Below are 15,531 nucleotides of genomic sequence, written 5' to 3'. Positions count from 1 at the left end.
ATTCTGAGTATTTCCGAACGGCTCTGAACCGTTCCGAGTGTCCCCGTCGCCCCCGCACCTCTGGCCAAATGCGGTACTGCACACCCCATTAGCTTGATTTCTGCTTGTTTTGCGAGACAACACTGGCAAACTGAGTCAGAATTTTTTTAAAAGTTGTTTGTCTTTTAAATCGCTCGTTAACTGCGTTACTCGTAAACCAAGGTTCCACTGTATACTTATTGTTTGTCCATGTCTTCTTGTCTAACCCAAGTTGACTGAATAATGACAGCAATCTGACATATGGCTGTTGTGTGCTTTTAAACTTTCAGGATCTTCCAGTGACAGCAGACTTACTGTATATAGTAATTCTTATCCCTTACCAACTTTATTTCATTTTCAAACATTTGCATGTTATTTCTACACCATTCAGCAGAGGGAGGGGGCTCACCATCTAGTCAGCTAATAGCAGCAGGGCCGTCTTTAGCGCAGGGCAAACGGGGCACTTGCCCTGGGCCCAATCTTCGTTGGGGGGCCCGCGCTAGCCGTGAGTCGGGGCCCCGATGACAGCTTTGCAGAGCGCACAGAGGACATGGGAGGATGTATTCCTCGCTAGCCAGCTGAGAGGGGGTGGGGCCGAGAGCTCCACTGACGCTCTGACCCTGCCCACGTGCAGCCTGTGTACTCGGAAAAGAGCTTCTGTAGTGAGAGCCAGTGATCGGAGTGGGAGTGTCAGTGGAGCTTTCGGCCCCGCCCCCTCTATACTGGCTGGTGAATACAGAGGTCCGGGGGCGGGGCTGGGAGCTCCAATGACACTCCCACTCCGATCACTGGCTCTCACTACAGGCGCTCTATTCCCAGTACACAGGCTGCACGTGGGCGGGGTCAGAGTGTCAGTGGAGCTCCCGGCCCCGCCCCCTCTCACCTGGCTAGCGAGGAATACATCCTCCCATGTCCTCTGTGCGCTCTGCAAAGCTGTCATCGGGGCAACAATTCACGGGTGACGTGGGCCCCCCAACAAAGCATCAGTGGAGCTCCCAGCTGCTTTAGTGAGAGCAGAGAGTGGAAGCCCCGCCCACAGTCTTGAATGTATGTAGTGAGTTTGGCTGGCCAGGTATGTCCTTACAACCATAAAATGCCTGAATGTTTAAACCCTGAGCTGTGTTATTTAACTGTACAGCTGTGCATTGCTGAAAGTTCTCTGACCATCCCCTGTATAATGTCTGCAGTCTCTGATTGTCTCCTGCAGTATGTCCACAGTCTCTGAGTGTCTCCTGCAGTATGTCCGCAGTCTCTGATTGTCTCCTGCAGTATGTCCACAGTCTCTGATTGTCTCCTGCAGTATGTCTGCAGTCTCTGATTGTCTCCTGCAGTATGTCCGCAGTCTCTGATTGTCTCCTGCAGTATGTCCGCAGTCTCTGATTGTCTGCTGCAGTATATCCGCAGTCTCTGATTGTCTCCTGCAGTATGTCCACAGTCTCTGAGTGTCTCCAGTATTTACACAGTCTCTGATTGTCTCCTGCAGTATGTCTGCAGTCTCTGATTGTCTCCTGCAGTATGTCCGCAGTCTCTGATTGTCTCCTGCAGTATGTCAGCAGTCTCTGATTGTCTCCTGCAGTATGTCCGCAGTCTCTGATTGTCTCCTGCAGTATGTCCGCAGTCTCTGATTGTCTCCTGCAGTATGTCCGCAGTCTCTGATTGTCTCCTGCAGTATGTCCGCAGTCTCTGACTGTCCAATGACACTCCCACTCCGATCACTGGCTCTCACTACAGGCGCTCTATTCCCAGTACACAGGCTGCATGTGGGCTGGGTCAGAGCGTCAGTGGAGCTCCCGGCCCCTCCCCCTCTCACCTGGCTAGCGAGGAATACATCCTCCCATGTCCTCTGTGCGCTCTGCAAAGCTGTCATCGGGGCGACAATTCACGGGTGACGTGGGCCCCCCAACAAAGCATCAGTGGAGCTCCCAGCTGCTTTAGTGAGAGCAGAGAGTGGAAGCCCCGCCCACAGTCCTGAATGTATGTAGTGAGTTTGGCTGGCCAGGTATGTCCTTACAACTATAAAACGCCTGAATGTTTAAACCCTGAGCTGTGTTATTTAACTGTACAGCTGTGCATTGCTGAAAGTTCTCTGACCATCCCCTGTATAATGTCTGCAGTCTCTGATTGTCTCCTGCAGTATGTCCACAGTCTCTGATTGTCTCCTGCAGTATGTCCGCAGTCTCTGAGTGTCTCCTGCAGTATTTACACAGTCTCTGATTGTCTCCTGCAGTATGTCCGCAGTCTCTGATTGTCTCCTGCAGTATGTCCGCAGTCTCTGATTGTCTCCTGTAGTATGTCCACAGTCTCTGAGTGTCTCCTGCAGTATGTCCACAGTCTCTGATTGTCTCCTGCAGTATGTCCACAGTCTCTGAGTGTCTCCTGCAGTATTTACACAGTCTCTGATTGTCTCCTGCAGTATGTCCGCAGTCTCTGATTGTCTCCTGCAGTATGTCCGCAGTCTCTGATTGTCTCCTGCAGTATGTCCACAGTCTCTGAGTGTCTCCTGCAGTATGTCCGCAGTCTCTTATTGTCTCCTGCAGTATGTCCACAGTCTCTGAGTGTCTCCTGCAGTATGTCCGCAGTCTCTGAGTGTCTCCAGTATTTACACAGTCTCTGATTGTCTCCTGCAGTATGTCCGCAGTCTCTGATTGTCTCCTGCAGTAAGTCCGCAGTCTCTTGATTGTCTCCTGCAGTATGTCCGCAGTCTCTGATTGTCTCCTGCAGTATGTCCACAGTCTCTGAGTGTCTCCTGCAGTATGTCCGCAGTCTCTGATTGTCTCCTGCAGTATGTCCACAGTCTCTGAGTGTCTCCTGCAGTATGTCCGCAGTTTCTGATTGTCTCCAGTATTTACACAGTCTCTGATTGTCTCCTGCAGTATGTCCGCAGTCTCTGATTGTCTCCTGCAGTATGTCCGCAGTCTCTGATTGTCTCCTGCAGTATGTCCGCAGTCTCTGATTGTCTCCTGCAGTATGTCCACAGTCTCTGAGTGTCTCCTGCAGTATGTCCACAGTCTCTGAGTGTCTCCAGTATTTACACAGTCTCTGAGTGTCTCCAGTATTTACACAGTCTCTGATTGTCTCCTGCAGTATGTCCACAGTCTCTGAGTGTCTCCTGCAGTATTTACACAGTCTCTGATTGTCTTCTGCAGTATGTCCGCAGTCTCTGATTGTCTCCTGCAGTATGTCCGCAGTCTATGAGTGTCTCCTGCAGTATTTCCGCAGTCTCTGGTAATCTCCTGCAGTATGTCTGCAGTCTCTGTTTCCTGCAGTATGTCTGCAGTCTCTGTCTCCTGCAGTATGTCCGTAGCCTCTGAGTGTCTCCTGCAGTATGTCCGCAGTCTCTGGTAATCTCCTGCAGTATGTCCGCAGTCTCTGATTCTCTCCTGCAGTATGTCCGCAGTCTCTGAACCTCTCCTGTAGTATGTGTATTAATGTGCCCCTTTACTTGCTCAATTATTTGGGATTGCTCCACTGCTCAGTGAGAGGTAATGATGTGCATGAACCTCTAGCAACCAATCAGCAAACAGTAGTGATCTGCTTTAATCTCTAGCAACCAGACAGTAAGTGCTAATGATGTGCTGTAACCCTAGCAACCAATTAGTGAGCGCTAATAATGTACATTAACCTCTAGCAACCAATCGGCAAGCAGAAATTATGTGTTGTAACCTCTAGAAACCAGCCATTGAGCAGTAATGATAGGCTGTAACATCTGGCAAACAATTGCAATCGCTGCGTGATCTGCTGCAGTAAACTGATTTTGAGTCTACCTGCTATTTTTTGTATGTCTCAGAATGGAGGGGGGGCCCCAAGAAAATGTTTGCCCAGGGCCCAATCAAAATTAAAGACGGCCCTGAATAGCAGACTGCAATGTAAGTCCCAGTGGAGGCACATTTGGGGCTTGATTGACAGAGGGTATATATTTGGTCACCTTTGCTTCACTCTTCGATCCTAAATGCCCTTTTTTGCACCTAAATTCGATCTCTTTACTTGCTTGTCTCCACCATATCTCTTTTGTCTATTGCTGGTATATATAAACCCGAAAACAAAAAAATACCATAACCTTGATAAATGACAACTTTCTTAGATGACAAAAAAAGGGCAGCGATAACAATTTTTACATCAAGTTGATCTCTTTTACATGTAAACATAAAAAAATGTAAAATGAAAGTGGTAGTAAACTGCCGGCAATTTTTTTTTTTTACCTGCAACGTAAAGTTGCAATCTGTATCGTACACTAGCACATTATTTGAAACTTATCTTAGAACGAATCCCTTCCAGCGGCGAGCTGTTACCGCTGACAGGGCTTTCATCTTCACCCGTCTTCCTTCTGGGTTCGCGGACTCCGGCTGTGTGAGTGGCCAGAACAGCAATGACATCACTCCTGCACCTGCGCATGGGAGCTGCCGTTTATGGCACAGGACTCTAAAGGAATGGCCCAGGTGGCCATTCCTTCAGAGCGCATACACCAGTGATGTCACTGGCTGCATGTACAGTAAATATCTCCTAAACGGTGCACGTTTAGGAGATATTTACAGTACTTATAGGTAAGCCTTATTATAGGCTTACCTATATTAAAATTCATGTATGGAAGTTTACTCCCACTTTAACTGGAGCAGAATGGTCTTCAATAGAGAGGCCCTAGTGGCCCTTTGTCCAATGACAACAAGCGTTTTACGTGATAGATGGACTTAAACCCTAATTGGTTTCACAAATTGTATGATCTGTCCTTATTTCCAGATCTGTCATTTCAAGGCTAGGAGCCCTTCCTTGCAGCCCAAACATTTTGCAAGCGTTCAAAAAACAGGCAGAGATGGTCTATGGAAAAGTGGAAGTGTGGAGCCATTTCATTTTGAATGATATAGGCTGCATTGCAGGTAATTTTACTATGAAAGGTATATTAGCTCCAGCTGATATATTGTAGTATTATTGGAAAAACAGATTTTTATAGCAGGTTTTCTTTACCATATTTGTCCTATTGTGCAGATTTTCCTGTCTCATAGCTAAAGCAGGAGGTGAGAGGAAAACTCCCCAAAATGAGGGAATCCTTGGTTGTAACCAATGTTACCAGAACTAGTGTCCCCATTGAAAGATTTCCCCTCTATTTCTGTTCTGGTAACAGCCCAAAGTTTGGGATTTTCTTTCACTTTCAGGTTTGGTGATAATGGTAAACAGGACAAATGGACAGGAGGCACAGACCGCAATAAAAACATGGTGTTCTAATCCCTCTCCACTGTATTCAAAGATTGAAAACAAGATTTTGTTTTAGTTATGTGTTGGTGGTACTTTGTCAGTAAATTGCACCTGCTGTTATTACAATAAATGAGAGTACACTTTGTGAGGTCAGGGTTAATATATGCATATGTGGGTCACATTTAGCTGATGAAAGCTAATAATTATTTATTTTTTATTCACCTTTTAAAGCTGCATTAAGCGAACAAGATTTCAAGGCCATTGACCCAAGGTTAATGCCTTATATCCAACCTACAGCCATTTCACTTATACCAGACCAGACATTTAAGGTAACAAATAAATGTTTTTTTTTTTTGGGTGTTTTTTTCAGTGTATGTAAACCCTGACAATTTTCCATTTTGTTAAATATGCTATATAACTTCAGTCCAGAAATCCAGTGACCTTGTTGCTGGGTTCACATATATGCGAATTGGATGATAGGCGAGTGTGACCTTCTCTCAATGGAGCCGTATGGGGTGCCCGCTTTCTGGATTGCAAAAGGGTCCTGTGAGTCTTTGGGTCCAGTTCAGGTGCGAATTCAGGCAAAAATTCAGACCTAAATCGCACCTGAACCGGTGAACAGACACGTACCAGACCCCAGTCACGAGCCCATACGTGAACCCGGCCTGTAAGTTCCTTACAGCAGTATGAAAGAACCAATGCGAGGAACATAGAGCTAATATTTGTTATTGTTTTGGTGGCATTGGGGTGGTGGTTTGTAGGTTGTACAATCCCATGACAGCAAGTGCATGTGGGAGGCAGCTCAGGAAAACCAAACAGTTGCACATTACAGTAGCAGTAGTAGAGGAAACGGGCATTGACAGCTCTCCTACTATCTTTACCTGCTGAAGTTATAATACATAGCATCACATGTAAGCAGGTTATGTCAATGCTGGTTCAGTGAGTTAGCGATTGGCCCAGGCTGGGGGAAAGGGTTAAAGTGGAGTTCCACCCAAAAGTGGAACTTCCGCTTATCTGATTCCCCCCCACCTCCGGTGCCACATTTGGCACCTTTCGGGGGGAGTGGGTACCTGTTTTTTTACAGGTACCCTGTCCGCACTTCCGGAAGACCAGGCCGCGGCAAAGTACGTCAGCAGCTCATTCCCCCTCCTCCCTCCCCTTCTGCTGGGCCAATGAGAGAGCTCAGCACGCTTTGCGCATGCGCAGTAGGGACCTGGCCGTGAAGCAGAAAGGCTATACTGCCGGGTTCCATTACCAGCAATGGCGGCGGCAGCACCCGACCACCTGGTGTAAACATCAGCTGTGGTGCCAACAATGCTGCACTCCAGGACAGGTAAGCATCCTAATGTTAAAAGTTTGCAGCTACGGTATGTGTAGCTGCTGACTTTTAATTTTTAAATGGGAGAGCTCTTTAAGTTATGTGTGTTCAGTTCCTGGGCTTTTTGGTCCCAGCCAGACTATTGTTGTATAAAAAGAGGGAAAGATGAATTCCAGGACTCTTGGTTGGTTCTGTTCATACTCTCAACTCAGGGTACTGGGATTGTCGCCTTGCAGTCTGCTGAAGCCTACGCATGGGGACTTGACGGGGACTTCCCTGTGGCATTCTCTGTGACGTCAGAGGGGGGCGGGGTCACCCGTTACGTAACGGGTGACCCCGCCCCCCTCTGATGTCACAGGGCATGCCACAGGGAAGTCCCCGTCAAGTCCCCGTGCGTCAGAGGGGGCGGGGTCACCAGGTGGCCCCGCCCTCCATTATTTAAGAACCGTCAGAAGATGAGAAGCGTCACACAGCGGGAGCCTCCCATCATGGATGCAGAGCGGCCCGAGAAGAAGAAGGGAAGAAGACGCCGCGCAGGAAGATGCCAGACAAGAACACCGGAGGAAGAACCAGAAGAAGAAGAAGATGGAGGAAGAAACCGAAGGAAGATAGAAGAAAGAAGATAGAAGAAAGAAGATGGAAAAAAGAAGACTTTAAATAAAGGAATTGTCAAAAACTGTCTCTTGTCATTTTTAACATTTTTGACAGTTTTTTTTGTGAAATGGTAGGGGTACTTTTGTACCCCTTTACCATTTCACACAGGGAGGGGGACAGGATCTGGGGGTCCCCTTGTTAAAGGGGGCTTCCAGATTCCGACAAGCCCCCCGCCCACAGACCCCCACAACCACCGGGCAAGGGTTGTGGGGATGATGCCCTTGTCCACATCAACATGGGGACAAGGTGCTTTGGGGGGCTACCCCAAAGCACCCTCCCAATGTTGAGGACATGTGGCCTGGTACAGTTCAGGAGGGTGGGCGCTCTCTCGTCCCCCCCTCCTTGCCTGCGGCCTTCCAGGTTGCGCGCTCGAATAAGGGTCTGGTATGGATTTTTGGGGGGACCCCACGCCATTTTTTAAAAAATTTTGGCGCAGGGTTCCCCTTAAAACCCATACCAGACCTGAAGGGTCTGGTATAGATTTTGAGAGGGACCCCCACGCCATTTTTGTTTTTTAAATTTTGGCCGGGGTTCCCCTTAATATCCATACCAGACCTGAAGGACCTGGTATAGAATTTAGGGGGACCCCCACGCCATTTTTTTTTTAAATTTTGGTTCAGGGCTCCCCTGTGGAGAAATCCCATGCCATTTTTATCAATGAGCTTTTATGTGTATTGTCGGACCGACAATTCATTAATAGCCGCAAGTAGTTTTAAATGACTTTTTTTCCTTTGAAATGTCATTTTGCTGTCAGACTGTTCTAAACACGGGAAACATGCGCCCCTTTACAGGCATACTATAGACACCCCCCAGGTACGAAATTTAAAGGAATATTACACTTTTATTGTTTCACTTTAAGCATTATTAAAATCACTGCTCCCAAAAAAACGGCCATTTTTAAAACTTTTTTTTGCATTGATCCATGTCCCCTGGGGCAGGACCCAGGTCCCCAAATACTTTTTATGACAATACCATGCATATAAGCCTTTAAAATTAGCACTTTTGATTTCTCCCATAGACTTTTAAAGGGTGTTCCGCGGCTTTCTAATTTGCTGCGAAAACCCCAAATTGTTTGCTGTTCGGCGAACTGGCGAACAGCCGTTGTTTGAGTCGAACATGAGTTCGACTCGAACTCGAAGCTCATCCTTACACATCACCCCGAACACACCACCCCCACCGTGAAACATGGTGGTGGCAGCATCATGTTGTGGGTATGTTTTTATTCAGCAGGGACAGGGAAGCTGGTCAGAGTTGATGGGAAGATGGATGGAGCCAAATACAGGGCAATCTTAGAAGAAAACCTGTTTAGAGTCTGCAAAAGACTTGAGACTGGAGCTGATGTTCACCTTCCAGAAGGACAACGACGCTAAACATACAGCCAGAGCTACAATGGAATGGTTTAGATCAAAGCATATTCAGGTGTTAGGATGGCCCAGTCAAAGTCCAGACCTAAACGGAACAAGAGATTGAAATGGAAAGGATTAAAATCGCATAAAGTACTGGACTGCTGCCTCCACAGACGTAATTCCCACCAAAGTGGGAAAAACTAAATGTAAATAAAAGGTTAATAAGTGGGTGTGGCGCTGTCCTGGGTATTGAGACTAATGAATACCATGTAAATCGCATATAAACCAAATGACCATATGAAAGGTGATCCACTATGAGTAAGGGTGGGAAGGGGAAGCGAGGACAGGAATAGGGAGAGTGTCCGGTTAGTGACGTCCAAAGTCACTGTGCTATATATAAAATTTCAAAACCACAAATAATACGTGTCTTAATCTTAGTGCAAATAAGTTATTTGTCATAAAAAATTTTATCAAACATGAATAATATACTAGATAAAATAAATTGGATAGTGACTGGTGCTCAGTGCAACATAAGTGATATTGAACGTTCTTAGTAAAATTCTTGGTGTTTCTGTAGACCTAGGCGGGTGTATCCATACATGCGTCCACTGCCCTTATTAGTATTGGTGACCGGGTGCTCGTGTCTTGTCTTGTGATCATGCAGACACTCACCAGCTTCTTTCACCCCTGCGGGGGTAACACGCAGTCACAGTGTATGCCACTGATGTCAGTTCTGTGCTGGATGCTGGAGTGAATGGTCAAGTTCAATAGGGTCTTTTTCCTCTTTTTGGCCCCAGTGGGTCCCCTGGCCTCCCCCCTCCGGGTCTGGTTTGTGTGTGGGGAACTGGGTCAGCTTTTCAGGCTAGGCACCCCTCTTTTTGAGGCACACCACCGGTGTTGGATCTCCGGCTAAAGCTAATTGGGAACATCTTTTTGCATTCATATGTTTTTAATCTGCATGGTCTGAAAGGGTTGTCATCCCAATATATATATAAACTGCCTGTGGACTGCCGCACAGTGGCATACACTGTGACTGCGTGTTACCCCCGCAGGGGTGAAAGAAGCTGGTGAGTGTCTGCATGATCACAAGACAAGACACGAATACCCGGTCACCAATACTAATACAGGCAGTGGATGCATGTATGGATACACCTGCCTAGGTCTACAGAAACACCAAGAATTTTACTATTTTAATTAAGACTTGAAAATTGCTGCTCACAGAAGCTCTCCATCCAATCTGACAGAGCTTGAGCTATTTTGCAAAGAAGAATGGCCAAAAACGTCACTCTCTAGATGTGTAAAGCTGGTAGAGACATCCCCAAAAAGACTTGCAGCTGTAATTGCAACAAAAGGTGGTTCTACAAAGAATACAAATGCACGCCACACTTAACATATTTATTTGTAAAAATGTTTGAAACCTATTTATCATTTTCCTTCCACTTCACAATTATGTGCCACTTTGTGTTGGCCCATCACATAAAAGCCCAATAAAATACATTTACGTTATTGGTTGTAACATGACAAAATGTGGAAAATGTCAAGGGGTATGAATACTTTTTCAAAAGAATATAATGTATATACAACGATCAGCTATAACTTTATGATCACTGCCAGGTAAAGTGGATAACATTGATTATCTCATTACAATGACATCTGAAAGTCGGCAGGATATATTAGCCAGCAAGTAAACATGTTGATGTGTTGAATACAGAAAAAATCGGCAAAGCATTTTGTTGTATATGGGGCTGGGGCTGCGTAGCCACAGACCGGTCAGCGTGCCCATGCTGACCCGTATACACAGCCAAAAGCGCTTATGGTGGCCACTGACCATCAGAACTAAAGATCTGAGCAGTAGAAGAAGGTGGCCTGATGTGATGAATCATGTTTAGTTTTACATCATGTGCATGGCAGGGTGTGTGTGCATTGCCTGCCTGGGGAAGAGATGGCACTAAGATGCAGTATGAGAAGAAGGCAACCAGTCTAGGTCAATCTGGTGCTTTAAGCAATGTTCTGCTGGGAAATCTTGGTCCTGCCATTCATGTGGATGTTACAGTGACACGTACCACATACCTAAACATTGTTGCTGACCAAGCACATCTCTTCATGGAAACGGTATTCTTTGATGGCAGTGGCCTCTTTCAGCAGTATATTGCACCCTGCCACACTACAAAAATGGTTCAAGAATGGTTTAAGGAACTCAACAATCAGTTCAAGGTGTTGACCTGGCCTTCAATTTATCAAGATCTCAATCCATCAAGAATCCTTGAGATGTGCTGGAAAAGCATGTCAGATCCATGAAGGCCCCACCTTGCAACTTACAGGACTTAAAGGATCTGTTATGCCGTGTACACACGAGCGGAATGTCCGACAGAAAAAGTCAGACGGAAGCTTTTCATCGTATATTCCGATCGTGTGTATGCCTCATCAGACTTTTTTTTCCGAAAATTCTGACGGACCTAGCAATGGAACATGTTCTAAATATTTCCGATGGAACCAATTCCTATCGGGAAAACCTCTCGACTGTATGCTGTTCCGACAGACCAAAAACGACGCATGCTCTGAAGCAAGTACGAGACAGAAGCTATTGGCTACTGGCTATTGAACTTCCTTTTTCTAGTCCCGTCGTACATGCTGTACGTCACCACGTTCTTGACGATTGGACTTTGGTGTGATCGTGTGTACACAAGACAGTTTCAGCAGAATTCCGTTGGAACTCCGTCGGAAAAACCTTCAGAGTTTATTCCGAGGGGAAAACCGGTCGTGTGTACGCGGCATTACTGACAGCTTGGTGCCAGATACCACAGCATACCTCCAGAGGACTATTAGAATCCATGGCGTGATGGGTCAGTTTTGGAAGAAAAAGGGGTTGTTTTGGCACCAAAACAGGAACTTACTCAATAGTAGGTGGGTCATCCTAATGTTATGGCTGATCGGTGTATGCATAAAGAATAAAAGTTAAATATATATAAATGGAAAAAAAAACATATGTGCTTCTTGTAAACCAGTGCATGTGGCTTTTACCAAACATTCTCTGATGGTGAATAAATCACTGTCAATTGATACTTGAGGGCCTGGAATATTCTTCTGCAGAGTTTGCTTGCTGAATGTCAGATTCCCTACTTTATAAATAGGCCCCTTTGTATCATAACTATTCTTTCAACAGACAAAGGTAGTAGGAGAGATGAGTGAGTGATGAGTGAGTGCCTATTTCCCCTTTTTCCACTACTTTATAGTGAAGCCACTTGCTTTCCCCAAGAAACTGTGAGATCTGGTGGTGGCTCAGTGTATACATGCGCCTGCCCCTTACGTGGGATTGGTCATTCTCTGACAATGCCAGTTTCTTGTTTGCTGGCCTCGTTGTAAAGAGAGCCTTGCTTCGATTTGTCCATGCTGCATTGTGAATGGCGGCAATATCCGAGTCCCTACTAGTGTATTTAAACAATTAGTGTACCTCAACCCTCCACTCTGATGAAGTGGCATGGCCCAAAACATGTACAGGTACTCTTCTCACATCTAGGAAATAGATTTTGATCTGTTGTTTTGGGACAAGCTCCAGTGGCTTCTTCCATGGTCCAAATAAGCATTTGCTCCATAGGGTTCCATTCCTGCTTTCATCTCACCCTTTCCCAGCTGACTAGTGAGAGTGGGTTCAGCAACTGCAGATGTGACCTGGGTACCTTGGGAGAAGCTTCTCCTGGTTATATGCCCTGATCAAGATGATTTTATTACATTATTTATTAAAAGGTGTTTTACCAGCACTGTACAGTACGCTTTGTTTTGTTTTATCTCTTGTGTATGTAAAAAGAACACCTATGATTGTATACTGGAAACACTCCATTCCCTGACATGGAACATGCTTACTGGGCTACTCAAAATTATCATACATAGCATTTCTGTGTTTACTGCACTATGAAAAAAAGTTTGATTATTGCATTACAATATGTGTGCATAGTGAAAGCAGATTCCTTTAATTAATACTTGCACAAAAAATGGAAACAAAGAGCTAATACATACTGTGTTTTTAAGGAGCTCTCAGCAGAGCATATATCTAATCTTGGACCTGAAAATGGAGCAATGGTTACAGAATCCCAGCGTGCACAGCTCAATAGCTCTCAGCTGCAAGCCCTGAGTCAAGCACTAGAGGGCATCAGGATAAGCAGCGACAGGACACAGTCACCGACAACAAAAAGTACAACCACAGCCACCAGTCTAACTTCTGTATCGATTGGTAAGCATAGACCAAAGTACCTTTAGATATTGTTATCTACATTTCTGAAAAAACTCATGGGTGAAAATAAATATACAACAAATATATCTATATATTATACCAGATTTATAGGCAAAAGTATATATTTTCAATCTCTCTCTCTCTTTCTTTCTCTCTCTCTTTTTTTACCTTGTTAAAGGTAATCTTTCCAAAGAGAACTTGGGGGCAGCCATTGCTGACTTCTCATCCTCCAAATGCTAGTTTCCTGGATATCATTCTCAATTTGTCTCTTTCAATTACTTCAATTCCTTCACTCACTATTTTGCGCTCTAAGTTTATAAATTAACACAGGAATGGAGAGGATGGGGGTGAAATTTCCCAGAACAAGGATGCAGAAAAGAACTCATACCCTTCAACATATCGAGGAGTAAAATAGGTTCACCTTGCTTGACATAAACATAAACATTTTGGCCAGGAGTATGTAATGTACAGCACAGCTTACAGAACTCAGCGACCAGGACTAAGATACAATAAATATACCATATAGATTGCAGGGATTAGGGTTACAGCTTCAGGCCTTAGATCAGCCCCCCTTCCACAAGCTATCCCTTCAGACCTCAGATCATTTCCCCATCAGACCACCTCAGCACCCACTTCAGACCTCCTCAGCACCCCTTCAGACATCAGATCAACCCTCTTTTTAGAAATTAGATCAGCACCCTCATTAGATCTAATATCTGCACTCCCTTCAGACCGCAGATCAACCCTCCCTCCAGACATTAGATCAGCGCCATCATGAGAGCTAATATCAGCAACCCCTTCAGACCTCCGATGCCCCCCCAATCAGATTTAACATTAGCACCCCCTTAGAAATCAGATAAGCCCCAGACTATGCTAGACAAGGCAGATCATACTCACATCACCCAGAGATTCCTTCACTGCCTGGCTCTTAGTGACAATCTTCTCATCTGACCCCAACGGTTCCTCTGTGGTTATGTTCATCGGCAGACAGAAGCAGAGCGGTTGCAAGTGTAATGATATCAAAGGGGTGTGGATGCCAGTGTGACTGGTAAGGCAGGACTGAAAGAGTGGCCTAGCTCTGTGCTAAGCCAGGCAGCAGGGCAGGGAGGTACATTTAGTAAAGACCCATACAAACCACTACATGCCCTGGGAATTGGTGCACATGTTAAAAAAGTTAGCACTGTACTAGCCAAAACAGTACAGTATGAACAGTATGAAAACTTAATACTTTACTTTGACTTGTTGCATGGCAGTAACTCAACAATTACTTAAAGCGGTAGTAAACCGCAGCCTTTTTGAAGAAAAAAAAATAAAAACCTGCAAGACAATGGCATAATGTGCTAATATGAATCCCATACTAGAACATTATGAAATGCTTACCTTAGAACAAAGCACTCCAACAGCGCACTGTCACCACTGACAGGGCTTCCATCTTCACCCGGTCTTCCTTCCAGATTCACGGGCAGACGCCGTTTGATTGTCCAAGCCGCGATGACGTCACTCCCACACATGCGCGCGGGAGTCACGGCCATAGCACGAAGCTCTGAAGGGACAGCTTGGGTATGCCGTCCCTTCAGAACGCATGCGCTGCTGATGTCACTGACTGCATGCAGTATGAATATCTCCTAAACGGTGCAAGTTTAGGAGATATTCATACCGATAGGAAGGCCTAAGGATAGGCTTACCCGTAGGTACAAGTTAAAAAAAAAAAAAAGACTTTACTACCACTTTAAGCTAGTCTCTTTTATCTGTTTTATTGAGAGGTGTAAAAATAACTAAAATCATCTTTTTTGTATCTCTCACAGGTGCTGCACTGACAACTGGTTATATCATCATTTTAGCAGTTATCAGTAATTTGATTTGTTCATGAATTCTAATGAATGAGGTGTAATATTCCTGCAGAAGATTATGGTGCCAACTCTACAGCTTATCATATACTTAGATTGGATAGTTATAAGATTTGTTCATACATGCTTAAGGACAAATCTGAAAGATCCACGAGTCCTTTGCCTAAGGTGAAGGCCCATATGGTATGGTGGCTAATTGCACTGCTCTGATCACCAGAACCGTCAGTCCCCAATGTTTATTATCTGATTTGGTGCTAGCAGCTCCGATATCATAATAAAGTGAGGTGTTTGTTTTGATGAGGATGTTCTATCTTATTCACCAATTTGGATGACATTTTCTAAAGACTGCTATGGATAGTATTTTTAACAAGTAATTAACAGTTTTATTTTTTTTTTCCATTCTTTGTAGCTCTGTGTATAAATATTTGAGTTTTAGAGCCAATTTTTTAGAAATGTATGGACGAAGGGATCTCAGTTATACGGACAGTTTGTGTTGTTATTAACTCAAATTAGCCAATAGGGTATCACTTGAACTCCAAACTTTCTGCATTGAATAAAACCTATGCAGAAGAATATTTGGTGGACAATCCATTAATGCTGACATTATAAATCAAGAATAGAAAAAAAACATTTACCCTTTTGCAGTCTGTTTCTCTTTTCTCATTTTAGTTTAGATACAGCATAACGCTTAAAGTGGTTGTAAACCTTCACATATACCCAGTGAAGTGACTGCCCTCAGGTGATACACAGAGATTAAACAAATCCTCCTACATAAGTTGTACCTCTCTATCTGCAGTCTTCTCTTCTCTACAGCTGTTAAAAGTGCTGAAATATAAATGTCTGAGAGTTCAGAAAAAAAGGGGGTGGAGAGCTGAACTTCTGAACACTCTGCAGAGCTCAGTGAGGTGAGCTCTGAGAGTTGATTGGAGGGAA

At 44.9% G+C, this 15,531-nt stretch overlaps 1 protein-coding gene across 1 annotated transcript in view; it reads left to right on the top strand.

Annotated features, from left to right (window-relative positions):
• The window catches only part of OTOA (otoancorin), a 176,114-nt gene extending 160,996 nt beyond the window's left edge, over nt 1–15,118 (top strand). The window contains exons 22-25 of the mRNA XM_073635201.1: nt 4,753–4,889; nt 5,437–5,534; nt 12,550–12,751; nt 14,557–15,118. Coding sequence (XP_073491302.1) covers nt 4,753–4,889; nt 5,437–5,534; nt 12,550–12,751; nt 14,557–14,621 — 502 coding nt within the window. The 3' untranslated portion in view covers nt 14,622–15,118. The remainder of the gene's footprint in view (nt 1–4,752; nt 4,890–5,436; nt 5,535–12,549; nt 12,752–14,556) is intronic.
• Nucleotides 15,119–15,531: the final 413 nt, after the last annotated feature.

Source organism: Aquarana catesbeiana, linkage group LG06 (assembly GCF_042186555.1).
Source record: "Aquarana catesbeiana isolate 2022-GZ linkage group LG06, ASM4218655v1, whole genome shotgun sequence".
Classification (NCBI taxonomy): domain Eukaryota; kingdom Metazoa; phylum Chordata; class Amphibia; order Anura; family Ranidae; genus Aquarana; species Aquarana catesbeiana.
The sequence above is the reverse complement of the archived record's forward strand: the minus strand, read 5'-3'. Positions and strand labels throughout refer to the sequence as shown.